This window comes from Schistocerca gregaria, chromosome 9, assembly GCF_023897955.1.
Source record: "Schistocerca gregaria isolate iqSchGreg1 chromosome 9, iqSchGreg1.2, whole genome shotgun sequence".
NCBI classification, from domain to species: domain Eukaryota; kingdom Metazoa; phylum Arthropoda; class Insecta; order Orthoptera; family Acrididae; genus Schistocerca; species Schistocerca gregaria.
The window spans coordinates 93562420-93583453 of NC_064928.1; the positions used below are offsets into that span (position 1 = coordinate 93562420).

The window sequence follows — 21034 nt, forward strand, 5'->3', positions numbered from 1 at the left end:
AATTACTTAAGTACCTCTGTTATGCTTTGAAGGGTATGTGCTAAGTTCTGATCAGGGTACCTCCAGAAAATAGTCGGTAGTTGCCAACCGATAGGTTGAACGAGTATAATATCTTCGAGTAGGAGGTTCTTTGATGGTTAAGGGAGCCGGGCACGTGCAGTAAAAAACCGAGGAGTCGCAGGTTGGGGCCCGGAGGAAGCAGACGTGATGTGACAGCTGTGAGGTAGGTCGCGCTCGCTGCCCCAGACCAAACCTTAGCACGTAAATGAGAGAAGATATATAATGATTTCAAATTGGTTTTGTTAGATAGTATTCAGAGTTAGGATATGTATGTCCAAGGTTCGATACAGTAAGCGTTTGGTAAAATTTTTTTGTAAGATTGTTTTGTGTATGACTTAAAATTTTAACTATATATATATATATTGAGGGTAGGCCTACCAAAATAGATGTTTGGTTTCTTGGCCTGAAAAAAGAAATAGTGGATGAACTTGTTTTTGGAAATAAATCATTATTAAAGACTGCTAAAGTAGTCCATGAAGAAGAAATAAAAACTCTGAGGTTCGCCGATGACATTATAATTCTGTCACAGACAGCAAAGACCTTGAAAGAGCAGTTGAACGGAATGGACAGTGTCTTGAAAGGAGGATATAAGATGAAAATCAACAAAAGCAAAATGAGGATAATGGAATGTAGTGGAATTAAGTCGGGTGATGCTGAGGGAATTAGATTAGGAAATGAGACGCTCAAAGTAGTAAAGGAGTTTTGCTATTTGGGGAGATAAATAACTGATGATGGTCGAAGTAGAGAGGATATAAAATGTAGACTGGCAATGGCTAGGAAAGCGTTTCTGAAGAAGGGAAATTTGCTAACATCGAGTATAGATTTAAGTGCCAGGATGTCGTTTCTGAAAGTATTTGTATGGGGTGCAGCCATGTATGGAAGTGAAACATGGATGATAAATAGTTTGGACAAGAAGAGAATAGAAGCTTTCGAAATGTGGTGCTACAGAAGAATGCCGAAGATTAGATGGGTAGATCACATAACTAATGAGGAGGTATTGATTAGAATTGGGGAGAAGATAAGTTTGTGGCACGACTAGAATGGACCAGTTGGTAGGATATGATCTGAGGCATCAGGGGATCACAAATTTAGCATTGGAGGGCAGCGTGGAGGGTAAAAATCGTACAGGGAGACCAAGAGATGAATACACTAACCAGATTCAAATGGCTCTGAGCACTATGGGACTCAACTTCTGAGGTCATTAGTCCCCTAGAACTCAGAACTAGTTAAACCTAATTAACCTAAGGAGATCACACACATCCATGTGCGAAGCAGGATTCGAACCTGCGACCGTAGCGGTCTCGCGGTTCCAGACTGCAGCGCCTAGAACCGCACGGCCACTTCGGCCGGCACACTAAGCAGATTCAGAAGGGTGTACGTTTGCAGTAAGTACTGGGAGATGAAGGATGGAGTAGCATGGAGAGCTGCATCAAACGAGTCTCAGGACTGAAGACCACAACAACAACAACCACCTCTGTTATGCTTTGATACAGACTACACTGACTTGTCACGAGAGTCACTGATCAGCCAGAACATTATGACCATCGACATAAAGCCGTCCAGACGATAGCAGCACCTCCTGGCGAGGTGACTGCATGTAGCATCCCTGACCTTGGTATCCGTATGTAGAATGGGGAAGGCGCGCGATCTGTCTAGTTTCACCGAGGACAGAATGTGACGGTCCAGAGGGGGCGAGCGCTTCAGAAACTGCACGACTTATCGAGTAGACGAGGAGTGCCGTGGCGAAACCGAGGTGAAACCACGTCCAGACGTCGTGGGGTTGGGCGGCCAGCCCTCATCACAGATGTCGGACATTGTAGTTTGGGGAGGCTGGTAAAACAGGACAGGCGGCGAACTCTGGTGCCACTAGATCAGACTTTAATTCTGGGCAGAGCACAAGTGTGCTCGAACACACGGGGCACCGGAAACTCCTAACGATGGGCCTCCACAACCGACAGCTCGTGCATGTGCCAGAGTTAATACCACGACATCGGCACCTACGACTGAAATGGGTACGTTACCGTCGGCACTGGACGTTGTAGCCGTGGCAGAGCCTTGCATGATCTGTTGAATCGTGGGAGAGCACGAATCCTTCGTCTTCCAGGGGAACAGCTCCTCGAAACCCGTACTGCCACAGCATTTGTGCACCGCCGCCGTCAGTGTCAGCCAGTTTGCCGTGGCATACGGAGCTCCATCGCAGTCTTTAACACTGGTAGCATGCCGCGACAGCGTGGACGTGAACCGTATGTACAGTTGACGGACTTTGAGCGAGGGCGTATAGTGGGCATGCGGGAGGCCGGGTGGACGTACCGCCGAATTGCTCAACACGTGGCGCGTGAGGTCTCCACAGTACATCGATGTTGTCGCCAGTGGTCGGCGGAAGGTGCACGTGCCCGTCGACCTGGGATCGGACCGCAGCGACGCACGGATGCACGCCAAGACCGTAGGATCCTACGCAGTGCCGTAGGGGACCGTACCGCGACTTCCCAGCAAATTAGGGACACTGTTGCTCCTGGGGTATCGGCGAGGACCATTCGCAACCGTCTCCATGAAGCTGGGCTACGGTCCCGCACACCGTTAGGCCGTCTTGCGCTCACGCCCCAACATCGTGCAGGCCGCCTCCAGTGGTGTCGCGACAGGCGTGAATGGAGGGACGAATGGAGACGTGTCGTCTTCAGCGATGAGAGTCGCTTCTGCCTTGGTGCCAATGATAGTCATATGCGTGTTTGGCGCCGTGCAGGTGAGCGCCACAATCAGGACTGCATGCGACCGAGGCACACAGGACCAACACCCGGCATCATGGTGTGGGGAGCGATCTCCTACACTGGCCGTACACCTCTGGTGATCGTCGAGGGGACACTGAATAGTGCACGGTACATCCAAACCGTCATCGAACCCATCGTTCTACCATTCCTAGACCGGCAAGGGAACTTGCTGTTTCAACAGGACAATGCACGTCGCATGTATCCCGTGCCACCCAACGTGCTCTAGAAGGTGTAAGTCAACTACCCTGGCCAGCAAGATCTCCGGATCTGTCCCCCATTGAGCATGTTTGGGACTGGATGAAGCGTCGTCTCACGCGGTCTGCACGGCCAGCACGAACGCTGGTCCAACTGAGACGCCAGGTGGAAGTGGCACGGCAAGCCGTTCCACAGGACTACATCCAGCATCTCTACGATCGTCTCCTATGGGAGAATAGCAGCCTGCATTGCTGCGAAAGGTGGATATACACTGTACTAGTACCGACATTGTGCATGCTCTGTTGCCTGTGTCTATGTGCCTGTGGTTCTGTCAGTGTGATCATGTGATGTATCTGACCCCAGGAATGTGTTAATAAAGTTTCCCCTTCCTGGGACAATGAATTCACGGTGTTCTTATTTCAATTTCCAGGAGTGTATTACGACTTTTGAACACTATTAAGGGAAATACATTGTTCTTTACCAAAATCTTTCATTTGCTAACTATGCCTATCAGTAGTTAGTGCCTTCAGTAGTTAGATTCCTTTATTTAGCTGGCAGTATTGGCGCTTGCTGTATTGCAGTAGTTCGTGTAACGAAGATTTTTGTGAGGTAAGTGATTCATTAAAGGTATAGGTTATTGATAGTCAAGGCCATTCTTTTGTAGGGATTATTGAAACTGATTGCGTTACGCTAATAATATTGTGTGTCAGTTTAAGCACAGTCATTTATAAGTTTTCTAAGAGGACGTATGTTTGCAGTAGAGTTTTGGAGCATATACTGTACTGAAACATTATTAATCACCTCGAAGGGAACGATCTATTGATACGTAATCAGCATGATTTCAGTTCCTGTGCAACGCAGCTAGCTCTTTATTCGCACGAAGTAATGGCCGCTATCGACAGGGGATCTCAAGTTGATTCCGTATTTCTAGATTTCCGGAAAGCTTTTGACACCGTTCCTCACAAGCAACTTCTAATCAAGCTGCGGGCCTATGGGGTATCGTCTCAGTTGTGCGACTGGGTTCGTGATTTCCTGTCAGGAACGTCGTAGTTCGTAGTAATAGACGGCAAATCATCGAGTAAAACTGAAGTGATATCAGGTTATCCCCAGGGAAGCGTCCTGTGACTTCTGCTGTTCCTGATCTATATAAATGACCTGGGTGACAATCTGAGCAGTTCTCATAGGTTGTTCGCAGATGATGCTGTAATTTACCGTCTAGTAAGGTCATCCGAAAACCAGTATCAGTTGCAAAGCGATTTAGAAAAGATTGTTGTATGGTATGGCAGGTGGCAGTTGACGCTAAATAACGAAAAGTGTGAGGTGATCCACAAGAGTTCCAAAAGAAATCCGTTGGAATTCGATTACACGATAAATAGTACAATTCTCAAGGCTGTCAATACAACTAAGTACCTGGGTGTGAAAATTACGAAGAACTTCAGTTGGAAAGACCACATAGAAAATATTGTGGGGAAGGCGAGCCAAAGGTTGCGTTTCATTGGCAGGACACTTAGAAGATGCAACAAGTCCACTAAAGTGACAGCTTACACTACACTCGTTTGTCTTCTGTTAGAATATTGCTGCGCGGTGTGGGATCCTTACCAGGTGGGATTGACGGAGGACATCGAAAGGGTGCAAAAAAGGGCAGCTCGTTTGATATTATCACGTAATAGGGGAGAGAGTTGGGATGGAAGTCATTAAAGCAAAAACATTTATCGTCGCGGCGAAATCTATTTACGAAATTTCAGTCACCAACTTTCCGTTCCGAATGCGAAATATTTTGTTGAGCCCAACCTACATAGGTAGGAATGATCATCAAAATAAAATAAGTTAAATCAGAGCTCGAACAGAAAGGTTTAGGTGTTTGTTTTTCCCGCGCGCTGTTCGGGAGTGGAATGGTAGAGAGATAGTATGATTGTGGTTCGATGAACCCTCTACCAAGCACTTAAATGGGAATTGCACAGTAATCATGTAGATGTACAGAGGGAGGGAAAGGAGGAGGAGGTGGACAGAGAGATAGGGGATGAGGTGATTTACAGAGAAAGGAGGAAGGGGGAGGAGACAGACAGAGAGAGAGAGAGAGAGAGAGAGAGAGAGAGAGAGAGGGAGATAGAGAGAGAAAGTTTATAGATTAAGTTCAGCTGTTCTTTCTCCAAGAAATTTGGAAGTGATAAATGGTCACAAAGATAAATAGTTGAAGTCCTGGCAAAGTACATGGTCCAGTTGTTCCAGTAGATGATGACACAGGGGATGAGGAGGGTTCTCCTTTGTAACTGGTTCTCAGGACAGTCCGAGAATTATAGGTGTTGAGGATACGGTGTGGGAAATAAGTCTGCAGACAAATTTTGGGGGTAGTGCCTGTCTGTAAAGGTCTTAGTAAGCAAATTCAGGAAGAGATTTCTTGTCACTTCAAATACTGCACCAACAGAACCACTCCCAAATAATTTGGCCAACCATGGATGGCGCATTTGCAGTGTCGATAAATCCCTTGCTCAGTAAGCTGAGGATCTTATGAAAGCCTTCTGAGACAGGCACCAACCCCCAAACCTAATCTGCAGATCGATATCCTGAACTATATCAGTACATCATCTGACCACTCCCAAGAGCCATTGCAAAGGAACATCTGCTTCAGTAACCAATATCGATACTGCAACATTTGCATATTTGCACAATGCTTGTTATTCACCAGGGCTACAAGTATTTATCATTCTGCCCAGAAACGAGGAACATTCTATCCACAGTCATTCCAGTTACTCCCAAAGTTGAATTCGGCTGCCCACCCAGTCCGCGAATATCGTGTCCATCCTTAAGCCACACTTACTCCCAAATGCTTGCCAAATTGTTAATACCACTGTGGAAGTGCCCTGTGCAATACGTGTCAGACAGCCCGACTCTAATCCTTCCTCTGTTGTCCTGGTACTGACTCATCATATTCTATGCTATCAGAGAAGGGCTGCCTGTGGAGACATTCATGTCATATTTCAGCTGTGTTGCAACTTCTGCAGTGCACTTAATGTGGGCATGACCACCAGCCACCTGTGATCTGAATTAACAGCCATTGCTGAACAGTGGCAAAGGGTGCAGATGACCACCCACTGGTGTAACACACTGCTCAGCGCAATATGCTCAATTTCAATGGCTGCTTCACAATCCTAGCCATCTGGATCCTTCCTCCCAATACCACCTTTTTTGACCTACATATGTGGAATTGGCCTTGCAACGCATCATTCTTTCCTGTAATCCTCCTGACCGAAATCTCTGGTACACCCCACCCCACTTTCACCACCACCCAGTCCCAAGGGCCTGACTTCAACCATCCTGCAACCCAACCCTCTTGCCCATAGTCTCCCCTGCCTTTGTTCTGTCTATCCTTTCCAAACCACACTTTCACATCACTACATGACACTAGACCACCCAGTGTGGTGCTCATGCAGCACTTCTGTTGTACATGCTGGCTCTCCATCCCAGCTGTTAGTCACTTTTCCCAACCTCTTCCCTCCACTTGACACAATCCCCTCACACCACAGATGAGTTGCAGAGCCTAGTCAGAGAGCACATGGTGGCCACACAGCGTGTGTGTGTACTTCGAAAAAAGAATCGACTGAAAGCAAAAGAAGGTCTCAGTTTAAAAATATGCTTTATTTTTTGGCTTCTGCAACTAGACAGTGCCAAAGCCTACCACAAAGTCTTACACACAACGGACACATGTACCACTCATTCATATAAATCCACCTATTGATAAAGGTTTAAATCTCTGAATCATGTAATACAAATAAAAGAAATTGTGGGTGATAACAGTAAACTTGTAGTTTCAATTGACTCACTTAATGCCTCCATTATCCACTGAGTTGTTACCTCTACCCCTCTGATAACGTATAATGAATCTGCAATGTGTAACATGTTCATGTGCTAGTGATACTCTTTCAACATGGATCCATGAAAAGTATATGTATAATGTCTCTCTCATGTGTAACAAGTTTATGTCCTAGGGATATCCTTACAACATGGATCCATGAAACGTATAACGAATAAATAAATAAAATACCCTTAGTTCTGGAGATCGATACTGAAATTTAATCAGTTACAGATAGCTCTACAATGGCGAGAAATGTTCAAGTGGATTTTTCTAGAGCTCGTTACCCTGCTGGGAACTATCCACAACACATAGGCGGGTTTCCAGCACCTATTCAGTTACAACACTGCTTGTAACAACAAGATAAACCTTCAGCACCCCGTTTTCCAAATAGCTTCTGGGAAAACTATGTCTTAATCATCATTTTAACACCAGAGACAATTTACAATAATTTTATATCATGTAAGTTTAGATCTGCAACAAATTTAATTAATTAGGGCATATATGGTCTTATGAATATATACTTACCTCAAAAATGTTGAATTCAACAGCCTGATGATGAGTTTTAGCAGAAATAACTCTGGTCTTCACTGGATCCCAAACAACAATGTCAGCATCAGAACCAACAGCGATACATCCCTACATTAAATGTTGAATGAGAAATTAAAAAAGTATTGTTTTACGTTTAAGATAATTGTTTAAAGCGAAATGTTATGAGAGAGAATTAAAGTTACTGATTTTTATAAGTCAATACCTATTCTACAATCTATGTTTTGTAGAAGATCGAGTCTCACCTTCTTAGGATAAATATTAAATATTTTTGCAGCATTTGTGCTGGTGACAGCAACAAAACGTTTTACATCCATGACGCCAGAGTGCACTCCCTTCTCCCACACTACCGACATCCTGTCTTCAACACCATTCACACCATTTGGAATTTTGGTGAAATCGTCTTTACCCAGAGCTTTCTGGTCCTGACTGAATGTACAGTTGTCGCTGCCAACAAGCTGCAGTTTGTCTCTGAAACATAAACATTATTAAACCGTTCAGATTGTCAAATATGGAAGTACTTGACATTAGCCACGCAGGAAAGCGAAACAAAAGACGACACACAATTGTGCAGTAAAAATTTTTAGAGAGCGCGGTCATTGTGTTAATACATTTATTTTATCGCTCTCTCTCTCTCTCAACACACACACACACACACACACACACACACACACACACACACACACGCACACACACACGGGGAGGGAGCGATATATATATATATATATATATATATATATATATATATATATATATATATATATATATATAGAGAGAGAGAGAGAGAGAGAGAGAGAGAGAGAGAGCATAACATCCACGTCAGAATATATGACGATTGTCGCGCGAAGTAGCCGCGCGGTTAGGGGTGCAATGTCACGGATTGCGCGGCCACTCCCGCCGGAGGTTCGAGTCCTCCCTCGGGAATGCGTGTGTGTGTTGTTCTTAGTTTAAGTTACTTTAAATAGTCTAAGTCTAGGGACCGATGACCTCCGCCGCTTGGTCCCTTGGGAATTCACACAATTTTGAACATATGACCATTATGCAGATTGGTGATGCCAGTTCTTGTAGAGGTTGCTTCTACGGTAAAGAGGACGGATGACAGAAATACCATGACTGTGATGGTCTGGTGCAAGAAACATCCACAAAATCCCTTCTGTACAGGAAAATTCACTGATGACAATCATTGCACTCGTTGCAGGTGATAGTCATAGCAGCGGCTCTCACGAAGGGTACACATAATCGCCCTTTGGCTTGACGGGTCACTTGCGTCGAGCTTGTACTAGGATCCGTGTCAGTATCCTGTAGAATCCGCTTCTCCAATTGTGGTGTACGCACAGTCCGCCATCTCCCTGCTCTTCCGTCTGTCTGAAGGGAGCCATGGTCACACAAACGCCCAAAGAGTTGTGTGATGTGGTTGGTGTCTGTGAAGATACACTACTGGCCATTAAAAGTGCAGATGATAGACGGGTATTCATTGGACAAATATATTATACTACAACTGACATGTGATTACATTTTCACGCAATTTGGATGCACAGATCATGAGAAATCAGTAGCCAGAACAACCGCCTCTCGCCGTAATAACGGCCTTGACACGCCTGGGCCTTGAATCAAACAGAGCTTGGATGGCGTGTACAGGTACAGCTGCCCATGCAGCTTCAGTACGATACCACAGTTCATCAAGAGTAGTGACTAGCGTATTGTGACGAGCCAGTTGCTCGGCCGCCATTGACCAGACGTTTTCAATTGGTGAGAGATCTGCAGAGTGTGCTGGCCAGGGCAGCAGTTGAACATTTTCAGTATCCAGAAAGGCCCGTACAGGACCTGCAACATACGGTCATCCATTATCCTGCTGAAATGTAGGGTTTCGCAGGGATCGAATGAAAGGTAAAGCCACGGGTCGTAACATATCTGAAATGTAACGTCCACTGTTCACAGTGCCGTCAGTGCGAACAGGAGGTGACCGAGACGTGTAACCGATAGCATCACGCCGGGTGATACGCCAGTATGGCGATGACGAATACACGCTTCCAATGTGCGTTCACCGCGATGTCGCTAAACACGGATGCGACCATCATATGCTGTAAACAGAACCTGGATTCATCCGAAAAAAATGACGTTTTGCAATTCGTGCACCCAGGTTCGTCGTTGAGTACACCATCGCAGGCGCTCCTGTCTGTGATGCAGCGTCAAAGGTAACCGCAGCCACCGTCTCCGAGCTGATAGTCCATGCTGCTGCAAACGTCGTCGAACTGTTCGTGCAGATGGTTGTTGTCTTGCAAAACATCCCCATCTGTTGACTCAGGAGTCGAGACGTGGCTGCACGATCCGTCACAGCCATGCGGATAAGATGCCTTTCACATCCACTGCTAGTGATACGAGGCCGTTGGGATCCAGCACGGTGTTCCGTATTACCCTCCTGAACCCTCAGATTCCATATTCCACTAACAGTGATGGGATCTCGACCAACGCGAGCAACAATGTTGCGATACGGTAAACCGCAATCGCGATAGGCTACAATCCGACCTTTATCAAAGTCGGAATCATGATGGTACGCGTTTGTCCTCCTTAGACGAGGCATCACAGCAACGTTTCACCAGGCAACGCCGGTCAAATGCTGTTTGTGTATGAGATATCGGTTGGAAACTCTCCTCATGTCAGCACGTTGTACGTGTCGCCACCGGCGCCAACCTTGTGTGAATGCTCTGAAAAGCTAATCATTTAGATATCACAGCATCTTCTTCCTGTTGGTTAAATTTCGCGTCTGTTGCACGTCATCTTCGTGGTGTAGCAATTTTAATGGCCAGTACTGTATTTTTGGTATAGCCGTACCGCCTCTCCACCGTTTCCATCTTCTTGACCCTACACAAACAAGACCTCAGTTTGTTCCAGTCGTGAATACCGGACCATTCTGCTGCTTACAGTACGCTGCGTCAGCCACACAGCCTGCAACACACAAGGAGTCCACGGCACGTGGTCAGAGGAACTGACATCCGTCAGCTCCACCTACAGTGCCAACGCTGCAGTTGCGGACACAGGTTCACAGAGCACATGCTCATAGGGCCACATAACCTTAAACATTTAGAATTTACTCTGAAGCAGGGAATCTGGGTTCGAGTCCCATTCTGGTACAAAATTTCATTGTCGTCATTCCATTATACACCTGACAGTTGCCGGTATTCGCAGCTGCTAACACATTTCATGTATTGCGTAACGGCCGTAATCGCCGCAGTGCCTGTTCTTTCGGACATTCGTCCATTGTAGCATTCAAGATTTCACTGCCGGCGTCTTCATTAATTAAAACTTCGGGGCTAACTTGCCGTGGTCCATATATAAAACTGCTTCTCCTTCGTGACGTTTCGTTGCCTACTGCGGGCAACATCTTCTGAGGTGAGTCGGCGACTGGCTGCTAGGCGCTGGAGGTCCCGCTTATATAGAGCGCTTACATGGCACCACCACTCGTCACGTGATTTCGACTTTTACAACTATCTCTGGCTAGTGCCATCTCTCTCGATTACAGGTAATCTATTGTCACTTCGTTGGTACAGAGTCGACCGCCATATCTTGTCAAGTTTTAATCTTTCTTCTTTCTATTAAAATTATTTCCGTGCTTGTAGATCTCTATAGCTTCTCTATATATGCGAGTATAATGATGTGAGGTCCTAGCTATCACGTTTGTCTCACTAAATTTTATTTCGTGATCACCGTCTTTGAAAACTTGTTTCGCTACAGCTGATTTGTCAATTTGTCCCACTCTACAGTTCCTTTTGTGTTCCGTTAGGCGAGTATTAACACTCTTTTTAGATGTTCCAATATGAACGAAATTTTAAATACACACCGAGTCTATCACCGATCTTAAACTTTCACTAATTTTCTTGGTAGGTCGAAAGATTGTCTCCACTTGAAACTTCCCCAAAACTTTACTTATACGGTCCGTGATGTTATGAATATATTGAATAAAAACTTTTCCAGCCGCCGGTTGTTGCTGTCGTGTATTTTCGGACACTTTTCTTCTACGGTGGAGTGCTCGATCTGTTTCCTTGTCAGTGTACCAATTTCTCTAGAAAGCTGTTAGCAACGTGAGGAAGGAGAAGAAGTTTTATATATGGACCACGGCAATTCATCCCGGAAGTTTTAATTAATGATTCATGCATTGCATCGTACTTGTGAACAACACAGGGCAGTGCGATATAGTGTTTATTAAATTTAGTTTACATTCAGTACGGTGGAAGCACGTTCACACTAATCTACAATTATCATCATCATCATCTTATCATCATCATCATCATATTGGACAGTTTCCAACCTGTGGCCGGGTCTGTGTGGGACATGGGCCTCTCCGTCGTCTCCTGTCTTGCCACCATCTCTCCGCCTTCACCTTGGTCTAGTCTTCTCCTTTCATCTGGACGCATTACTCTACTCCTTTCAGCCATCTGTCCCTCGGTCTCCCTCTTGGTCTCTTTCCTTTCAATTTCATCTCGCGTATCCTCCTGGGTATCCTCTTCTCCTCCATTATCGTAACGTGTCCGTTCCATCTCAGCCTTGATTTCTCTATCTCCTCCTGTAATTAGCTCTCTGATCCTATCACTTCTTCTGCATCTACATCTACATACATACTCAGCAATCCACCATACGGTGAGTGGCGGAGGGTACCTAGTACCACAACTAGCATCTTCTTCCCCCTGTTCCACTCCTAAACAGAAAGAGGGAAAAATGACTGCCTATATGCCTCTGTACGAGCCCTAATCACTCTTATCTTTGTGGTCTTTCAGTGAAATATAAGTTGGCGGCAGTAAAATTGTACTGCAGTCAAAATGCTTGTTCTCTAAATTTCCTCAGTAGCGATTCACGAAAAGAACGCCTCCTTTCCTCTAGGGACACCCACCCGAGCTCCTGAAGCATTTCCGTAAAAAGATAATATTGTCAATCATGTAACGTCAAGAGCGACTGGAATACTCTCTTTCAAATTCTGAAGGTGGAGGGTTAAAAAATACAGAGAGTGAAAGGCTATTTACAATTTGTACAGAAAGCAGATGGCAGTTATAAGAGTCAAGGGGCATGAAAGGGAACCCGTGGTTGGGAAGGGAGTGAGACAGGGTTGTAGCCTCTCCACGGTGTTATTCAATCTGTATCTCCAGCAAGCAGTAAAGGAAACAAAAGAAAAATTCTGAGTAGGTATTAAAGCCCGGAGAAGAAAAATGGGGTTCGCCGATGACATTGTAATTCTGACAGACAGCAAAGGACTTGGAAGAGTAGTTGAACGGAATGGACAGCGTCTTGGAAGGAGGATATAAAATCAACATCAACAAAAGCAAAACGAGGATATGGAATGTACTCAATTAAGTCGGGTGATGCTGAGGGAATTAAGTTAGGAAATGAGTTTTGCTATTTGGGGAGCAAAATATCTGAGGATGGTCCAAGTAGAGAGGATATAAAATGTAGACTGGCAATGGCAAGGAAAGCGTCTCTGAAGAAGAGAAATTTGTTATCAGGGAGTATATATTTAAGTGTAAGGAAATCGTTTCTGTATTTGTATGGAGTGTAGCCATGTATTGAAGCGAAACGTGGACGACAAATAATTTTTATAAGAAGAGAATATAAGCTTTCGAAATGTGGTGCTACAGAACAATGCTGAAGATTAGATGGGTAGATCACTTAACTAATGAGGAGGTATTGAACAGAATTTTGGAGAAGAGGAGTTTGTGGCACAACTTGACTAGAAGAAGGGGTCGGTTGGTAGGACATGTTCTGAGGCATCAAGGGATCACTAATTTAGCATTAGAGGGCAGCGTGGAGGGTAAAAATAGTAGAGGGAGACAAAGAGATGAATACACTAAGCAGATTCAGAAAGATGTAGGTTGCAGTAGGTACTGTGAGAGAAGAAGCTTGCACACGATACAGTGGCATGGAGGGCTACATCAAACCAGTCTCAGGACTTAAGACCACAACAACAACAACAACATAGCGAATGTCAACAGATTAATTTTATAATTTATGTCAGAGGACGTTGGGCATTTTGGTGAGTGTACTAAAATGTCGCGTACTTTCGTGTTGTGTAGTTCCTAATTTTGGATAGGGTTATTGTATAAGAATTATTCAAGATTGAATACCTACAGGAATACTGTTTTATTACAAAAAGTAATGTTGAGCTACTCGCAATGTTATTATAATAATAACTCACTTGCAACTGCATTGAGACTGTCACTTGCAATTTTCACATTTGTACGTCTTCCAGTCATGTTTTTTTAGTTCCAGCACAGGCTTAGAATCCCTTCTTCGTATTGTCGCCGGAAAAAACGTTCGTCACTTCTAGAGAAATCATTCAAAAATCTTAACACCGTGAACTTCCGCCCCTGGATTTGACAACGGCCCGGATTCGGTTATGAAGTGAGTCCACAAGTCACTCACTGAGGGTTTAATCCCGCAGTTCCACCAGTATGAGTGGAAGCATGGAGATACCTCATTAAGTGTGGGCTCAGAATATGTTGTGAGAGTCCACAGCAAATCAATGTCAAGGTTATCGGACGGTAATTTCGTAGGTCACTTCAACAACCCTTCTTGTAAACAGATATGACCTGTGCTTTCTTGCACCCACTGGGCAGTCACCTTTTCAGTGGTAGGTCATTTCTCCTTGGTTTTCCTTTGTAAAAGAACGTTTGAAAAAGGGATAAATCATTTCTGCCATTGCCTTGTCTGTCTGCTGTGTGTATATTTCTCATGCCAGAATCGATCGCAGCGCTGTTTATTTATGGGAATCCTCTTAATTCTTTGTGACTGGCGGCGGTAATTATCTTTAATTATCTTCAATCAACAGTTCGATTTTTCGCTCGACCGCCATGCCCCATCGTTTGTGTACTGCAACTATATCGAGAAGCACGGACACTTTGCTGTTTATTTTCCCGGAATGCAGTCACGCCTATCACTTTCACAGTGATTTCGTAATATCGCATACGAACCCTCTACGGAACCCTCGAAAGGGAAATACTTTCAGTACTCACAATTTCTCAGCGTTTCGAACCATCTTCCAGCCTGCCTTGTTATTTATTTGGCACGTCCACCTCTTGTCGCTTTGGATTGGTGATCCCGGGCCCATAGCCCGCGAATCTTCCCCAGAAAAACAGCAAGGAGCACATACGAAAAGCACAGCATATCACTGTTGAGAGAACACATTTATTTCAAAGTATATGCAGATCGATTTTTACAATACATCATATCAAAAAGACAACTATGGTTAATTCAGAGCTCACGAGAAAGATAGTCCACATTACTGACAGGTAATCTTTTGAGCAGTGATATTTTTCAGATGTACTGAAATACGAGAGATGTGATCAGTAAACAAAAAGGAATCGACAGAAGATATAGCCAATTAACGCACTGTCCCTCTTCTGCCGATTTCTCAAAAGGGTTTATAATGATTTTAGCAAAATAAATTAAAAAAATTTCTGACGACAAATCAGTGGATGACATAATCTTTAAACACCACTTTTAAAAGCATAGTAAATGTCCTCAGTGATTTACTCAAAAATATGCCCCACGTTAGATAAGGGTTAGAAGGCCACAGGAATATTCAGTGATCTCACAAAAGCATTCAGTTCGGTGAACCCCTCCTTACTTTGCTACAAATTATAGAGTTATGGAATCAAGGACACTGGTTTACAATCATTCAACTCTTACTTAACAGATAGGAAACAAAGAGTAGTTGTAACTTCAAATTCAAGCAAATACTCCCCAAACTGAAAAAAAATTAACCAAGAAGTCCCACAAGGTTCTATAATGGGTCCCTATCTGCTACTTTTCTACATAAACGATTTACCACATGCTATTTATGTTCATTAACTTTTATTTGCTGAAGGATTCCAGAAAGTGCCACAAATACACTCCTGGAAATGGAAAAAGAACACATTGACACCGGTGTGTCAGACCCACCGTACTTGCTCCGGACACTGCGAGAGGGCTGTACAAGCAATGATCACACGCACGGCACAGCGGACACACCAGGAACCGCGGTGTTGGCCGTCGAATGGCGCTAGCTGCGCAGCATTTGTGCACCGCCGCCGTCAGTGTCAGCCAGTTTGCCGTGGCATACGGAGCTCCATCGCAGTCTTTAACACTGGTAGCATGCCGCGACAGCGTGGACGTGAACCGTATGTGCAGTTGACGGACTTTGACCGAGGGCGTATAGTGGGCATGCGGGAGGCCGGGTGGACGTAGCGCCGAATTGCTCAACACGTGGGGCGTGAGGTCTCCACAGTACATCGATGTTGTCGCCAGTGGTCGGCGGAAGGTGCACGTGCCCGTCGACCTGGGACCGGACCGCAGCGACGCACGGATGCACGCCAAGACCGTAGGATCCTACGCAGTGCCGTAGGGGACCGCACCGCCACTTCCCAGCAAATTAGGGACACTGTTGCTCCTGGGGTATCGGCGAGGACCATTCGCAACCGTCTCCATGAAGCTGGGCTACGGCTCCGCACACCGTAAGGCCGTCTTCCGCTCACGCCCCAACATCGTGCAGCCCGCCTCCAGTGGTGTCGCGACAGGCGTGAATGGAGGGACGAATGGAGACGTGTCGTCTTCAGCGATGAGAGTCGCTTCTGCCTTGGTGCCAATGATGGTCGTATGCGTGTTTGGCGCCGTGCAGGTGAGCGCCACAATCAGGACTGCATACGACCGAGGCACACAGGGCCAACACCCGGCATCATGGTGTGGGGAGCGATCTCCTACACTGGCCGTACACCTCTGGTGATCGTCGAGGGGACACTGAATAGTGCACGGTACATCCAAACCGTCATCGAACCCATCGTTCTATCATTCCTAGACCGGCAAGGGAACTTGCTGTTCCAACAGGACAATGCACGTCCGCATGTATCCCGTGCCACCCAACGTGGTCTAGAAGGTGTAAGTCAACTACCCTGGCCAGCAAGATCACCGGATCTGTCCCCCATTGAGCATGTTTGGGACTGGATGAAGCGTCGTCTCACGCGGTCTGCACGTCCAGCACGAACGCTGGTCCAACTGAGGCGCCAGGTGGAAATGGCATGGCAAGCTGTTCCACAGGACTACATCCAGCATCTCTACGATCGTCTCCATGGGAGAATAGCAGCCTGCATTGCTGCGAAATGTGGATATACACTGTACTAGTGCCGACATTATGCATGCTCTGTTGCCTGTGTCTATGTGCCTGTGGTTCTGTCAGTGTGATCATGTGATGTATCTGACCCCAGGAATGTGTCAATAAAGTTTCCCCTTCCTGGGACAATGAATTCACGGTGTTCTTATTTCAATTTCCAGGAGTGTACTTTAGAAAAACTTGACTCTTCATTCCCTCAAAATGAAACGAAATTAAAATCATAATGATTGAATCTGAAGTTAATTAAATGGAATGGGATGAATATATGTTGAAATGTGTGTGAATTCCTAAGCGGCCAAACTGCTGAGGTCATCGGTCCCTAGACTTACATATTACTGAAACTAACTTATGCTAAGAACAACACACACACCCATGCCCGAGGGAGGATTCGAACCTCCGGCCGCACAATCCGTGACATGGCGCCTCAAACCACCTGGGCACTCCGCGCGGCAATAGAACGAAATAAAAATTATTTGCAGTGAACAGGATATCACAGAAGCAAGTTATGCGAAGTTGTTAGGCCTAAATGACTGTAAAAATTACAATTGGAAAGTTCACATAAACTGCTTAGCAAGTAAACTCAACAGCTTAGGCTTTGCAGTGTGTATTTTTTCAGCTGCCGCAAGCACAGACAGCAGAAAGATAGTCTATCATGGCTACTTTGAAAGCAGTAGGGATAGGCCAAAGGAAGAAACAGATCAAATGCCTGTAAAGAGAGGTACGAGACAAGTTTGTTACATGCATCTAGCCCTGTTTGATATCTATTGTGACCGACATTGCTGATGTAGCCTTGAGTAATGTACACAGAATAGATTACAAGGGCAAGATAATGCTACAACATATGCAAATGATGAAGCAGCCCTCCCAGAAGATGAAGTTGATGTTCAGGAAATCATGCAAGCAGTAAGAGAAACATCTTCAGAGTGTCTCAGTATTCCCAAGACAGACTTAATGAAAACGACAAACATATGTAGCCCAATAAATATAACAGGGTGAAATAATTAAACAAGTGAACTCTTTCACTTAGGTAGCATGCTTAATGCTGACGGAAGCAGTACCAGACGAACTGCGGCGGCGCAGTTCTTTCCGTCCCTTTACGACGGACCTGCACCTACCTGTGAATATTGTCTCAGCAGATCATCAGTAGGGAAGCCGAGCGAAACCTACTGTACTTCGACGTGATCCAGGCTGCAATTTAAGTCACTAATCTACGTTTCGGGAGAAAGTTTTCACACAAATGAAAGTTTGGAAATTTTGCCCTCAGCTAATATATTCTGAAACTTGGGTGAACAAGTATCACTGCCAAGCCCGTGCTAGTCTCAACACAGTCACTCAGAATCCCTTTCACTCACGTTATCAAGTTTATGGTGTTGCATTTCCCGAAAACGTAATAGCTACCAAAATACTGATTGTTTTTGATTGATAAAGCTCGCCAAGTATTAAGTCTGTCGGTACCAAATGCAGTCACAGTGTTGTAGCCACCGACCTGCTCAATGAGCCACGCGGAATATATGTCTTACCTCGTCACAAAATTCACTTAAAAATTCCGAAATTTCTACACTCACATCGGAATAATTGTGTCGTCACTTTGTAACACTTTTGATGTACGAAACACTGCTAGATCCGGCAACTTTTCATTTCCATCGGAACTACTACTGCACACGTCCGATCTCTTTCATCGCTAGCCTTCGACTCTTCTTTAGAATTCTCTAAGTCTTCTCTAGCAGCAGAGAAAGGGGCGCGAAGAATATTGCTTTAACATTGGTCAGTTTACTTAACAGCCAATAGCAAAACAACATTCTCCAGCGTCAGTTCGCGCTTTTCGTCCATAACCAATCGCAAAATAGTAAACCTAACGACTGCACTTTTTACCGACGTAATTATCTAATATGCTGAAGTTCTGTTTATGTATTAAGTTATTTACTATTGCTATTTATACCTGAATTAACTTTCCCTTTACCACAAACTTACTTTACAAATCTATTCTACAAAAATCCCCTTTGTCCATATCCATGCTTTTTCGAAATGTTCCCACACTACTACATAACTCGCTAAACAATTATTTTCATATTAACCTTAAATCACACTCACGCATCATTCATACTGCTAAAACACGTTTCTAACGTTTTACTTACACGGAAAGTCATAATAACACTTTATGAAAATACTAGAACACTTTATGAAAAACGTTCTATTACTTTAGTGCACTCTAGTGGACACAATCGAAACTAAAATCACAGTCCTATCCAATACTGTCCTCTATCCTCCCCATCCGTCACTGTCCAGCTTTGAGACATATCTCCCACTTAACCGCCTCAAAGGCAGGATCGTTATACGGCGCTACGCCTCAGAACAAGTAGGATAAAATACGGAAAGTAATTTTTCAGAGGAATACATGAATTAGAGACAAGAGCAATAGAATTTATCTAAGAGATACTTGCAAATTGCTTAATATGTGGTATGTTGTTACATACGAAGCCCAAACTTGACCCTGAGGAATACTTGAAGAGAAATATTTTAAAAGGTTTGGAAGCTGTCAGTGGAGTTCTACGAGATAATTAAATAGGTATAGTTAAGAATGATGAAGTTCACAAGAGAATAAAGGAAACTGGAACCCTCCTAAAGCACATAAAAAGAAGGATAGTGAGACAAGTTGGAAACACGAAAGAAAACGCCGTTAGCATAAAGATGTCATTGAAAGAGAAGCAGAAGGGCAAAGACACAGAGGTAAGGTATGCTGACAGTTTTGACGTAAGGAATATCATCGCGAAAGCCAAAGGAAAGCGCAAGGAATGGACACTGTAAATGAAACAGCTCAGCAGCAACATGTCTTGACAGGAAATATAATAATGATGATAATAATATGATATGAGGCTCTGTGGAAGTTGGCTGAACAAATTCATAGAAATGCTACACAAATCCTAGTTCTCAAAAAGTGAAACTGAGAGGTTTTTGCGAAGTGGCCGAGCGGTTCTAGGCGCTACAGTCTCGAACCGCGCTACCGCTACGGTCGCAGGTTCGAATCCTGCCTCGGGCTTGGATGTGTGTGATGTTTAGGTTTAAGTAAGGGGACTAATGACCTCAGAAGTTAAGTCCTATAGTGCTCAGAGCCATTTGAACCATTTTTTTGATAGGTTTTTGTCTCGTCTACAAGGGGTGTATCACTCCAACAAGATGTGTATCGCATCGTCCGTTACGCAGGTTTTAGAGCTAATCAATTTCAAATCATGCTACTCACATTTTCAGCTTTAGAAAATTGTTCATTACCATTGCTAGGACATATACAGGGTATTACAAAAAGGTACGGCCAAACTTTCAGGAAACATTGCTCACACACAAATAAAGAAAAGACGTTGTGTGGACATGTGTCCAGAAAGGCTTAATTTCCATGTTACAGCTCATTTTAGTTTCTTCAATATGTACTGTACTTCCCGATTCACCGCCAGTTTTCCCAATTGAAGGGAGGTAATGTTGAGTTCAGTGCTTGTGTTGACACGCGACTCATTGCTCTTCAGTACTAGCATCAAGCACATCAGTACGTAGCATCAACAAGTTAGTGATCATCACGAACGTGGTTTTGCAGTCAGTGCAATGTTTACAAATGCGGAGTTGGCAGATGCCCATTTGATGTATGGATTAGCACGGGGCAATAGCCGTCGAGCGGTACGTTTGTATCGAGACAGATTTCCAGAACGAAGGAGTCCCGACAGGAAGACGTTCGAAGCAATTGATCGGCGTCTTACGGAGCACGGAACATTCCAGCCTATGACTCGCGACTGGGGAAGACCTAGAACGACGAGGACACCTACAATGGACGAGGCAATTCTTCGTGCAGTTGACGATAACCCTAATGTCAGCGTCAGAGAAGTTGCTGCTGTACAAACGTCACTGTATGTAGGGTGCTACGGGAGAACCAGTTGTTTCCGTACCATTTACAGACGTGTGCAGGCACTATCAGCAGCCGTCCGGGGTGGCCGAGTGGTTCTAGGCGCTTCAGTCTGGAACCGCGTGACTGCTACGGTCGCAGGTTCGAAACCTGCCTCGGGCATGGATGTGTGTGACGTCCTTAGGTTAGTTAGGTTTAAGTAATACTAAGTTCTAGGGGACTGATGACCTCCGATGTTAAGTCCCATAGTGCTCAGAGCCATTTGAACCATTTGAACCACTATCAGCAGCTGATTGGCCTCCATGGGTACAGTTCTGCGAATGGTTCATCCAACAATGTGTCAATCCTCATTTCAGTGCAAATGTTCTCTATACGGATGAGGCTTTATTCCAACGTGACCAAATTGCAAATTTTCACAGTCAACATGTGTGGGCTGACGAGAATCCGCACGCAATTGTGCAATCACGTCATCAGCACAGATTTTCTGTGAACATTTGGGCAGGCATTGTTGGTGATGTCTCTATTAGGCCCCATGTTCTTCCACCTACGCTCATTGGAGCACGTTATCACGATTTCATACGGGATACTCTACCTGTGCT

General features: G+C 44.8%; 1 protein-coding gene across 1 annotated transcript in view; it reads right to left on the bottom strand.

Moving 5' to 3' along the window:
* LOC126292317 (dihydropyrimidinase) overlaps nucleotides 1-21034 on the bottom strand; it is a 94337-nt gene that overhangs the window by 23426 nt on the left and 49877 nt on the right. The window contains exons 9-10 of the mRNA XM_049986254.1: nucleotides 7665-7890; nucleotides 7399-7509 (exon numbers count right to left, since the gene is read on the bottom strand). Of these exons, the coding sequence (XP_049842211.1) occupies nucleotides 7399-7509; nucleotides 7665-7890 (337 nt within the window). The remainder of the gene's footprint in view (nucleotides 1-7398; nucleotides 7510-7664; nucleotides 7891-21034) is intronic.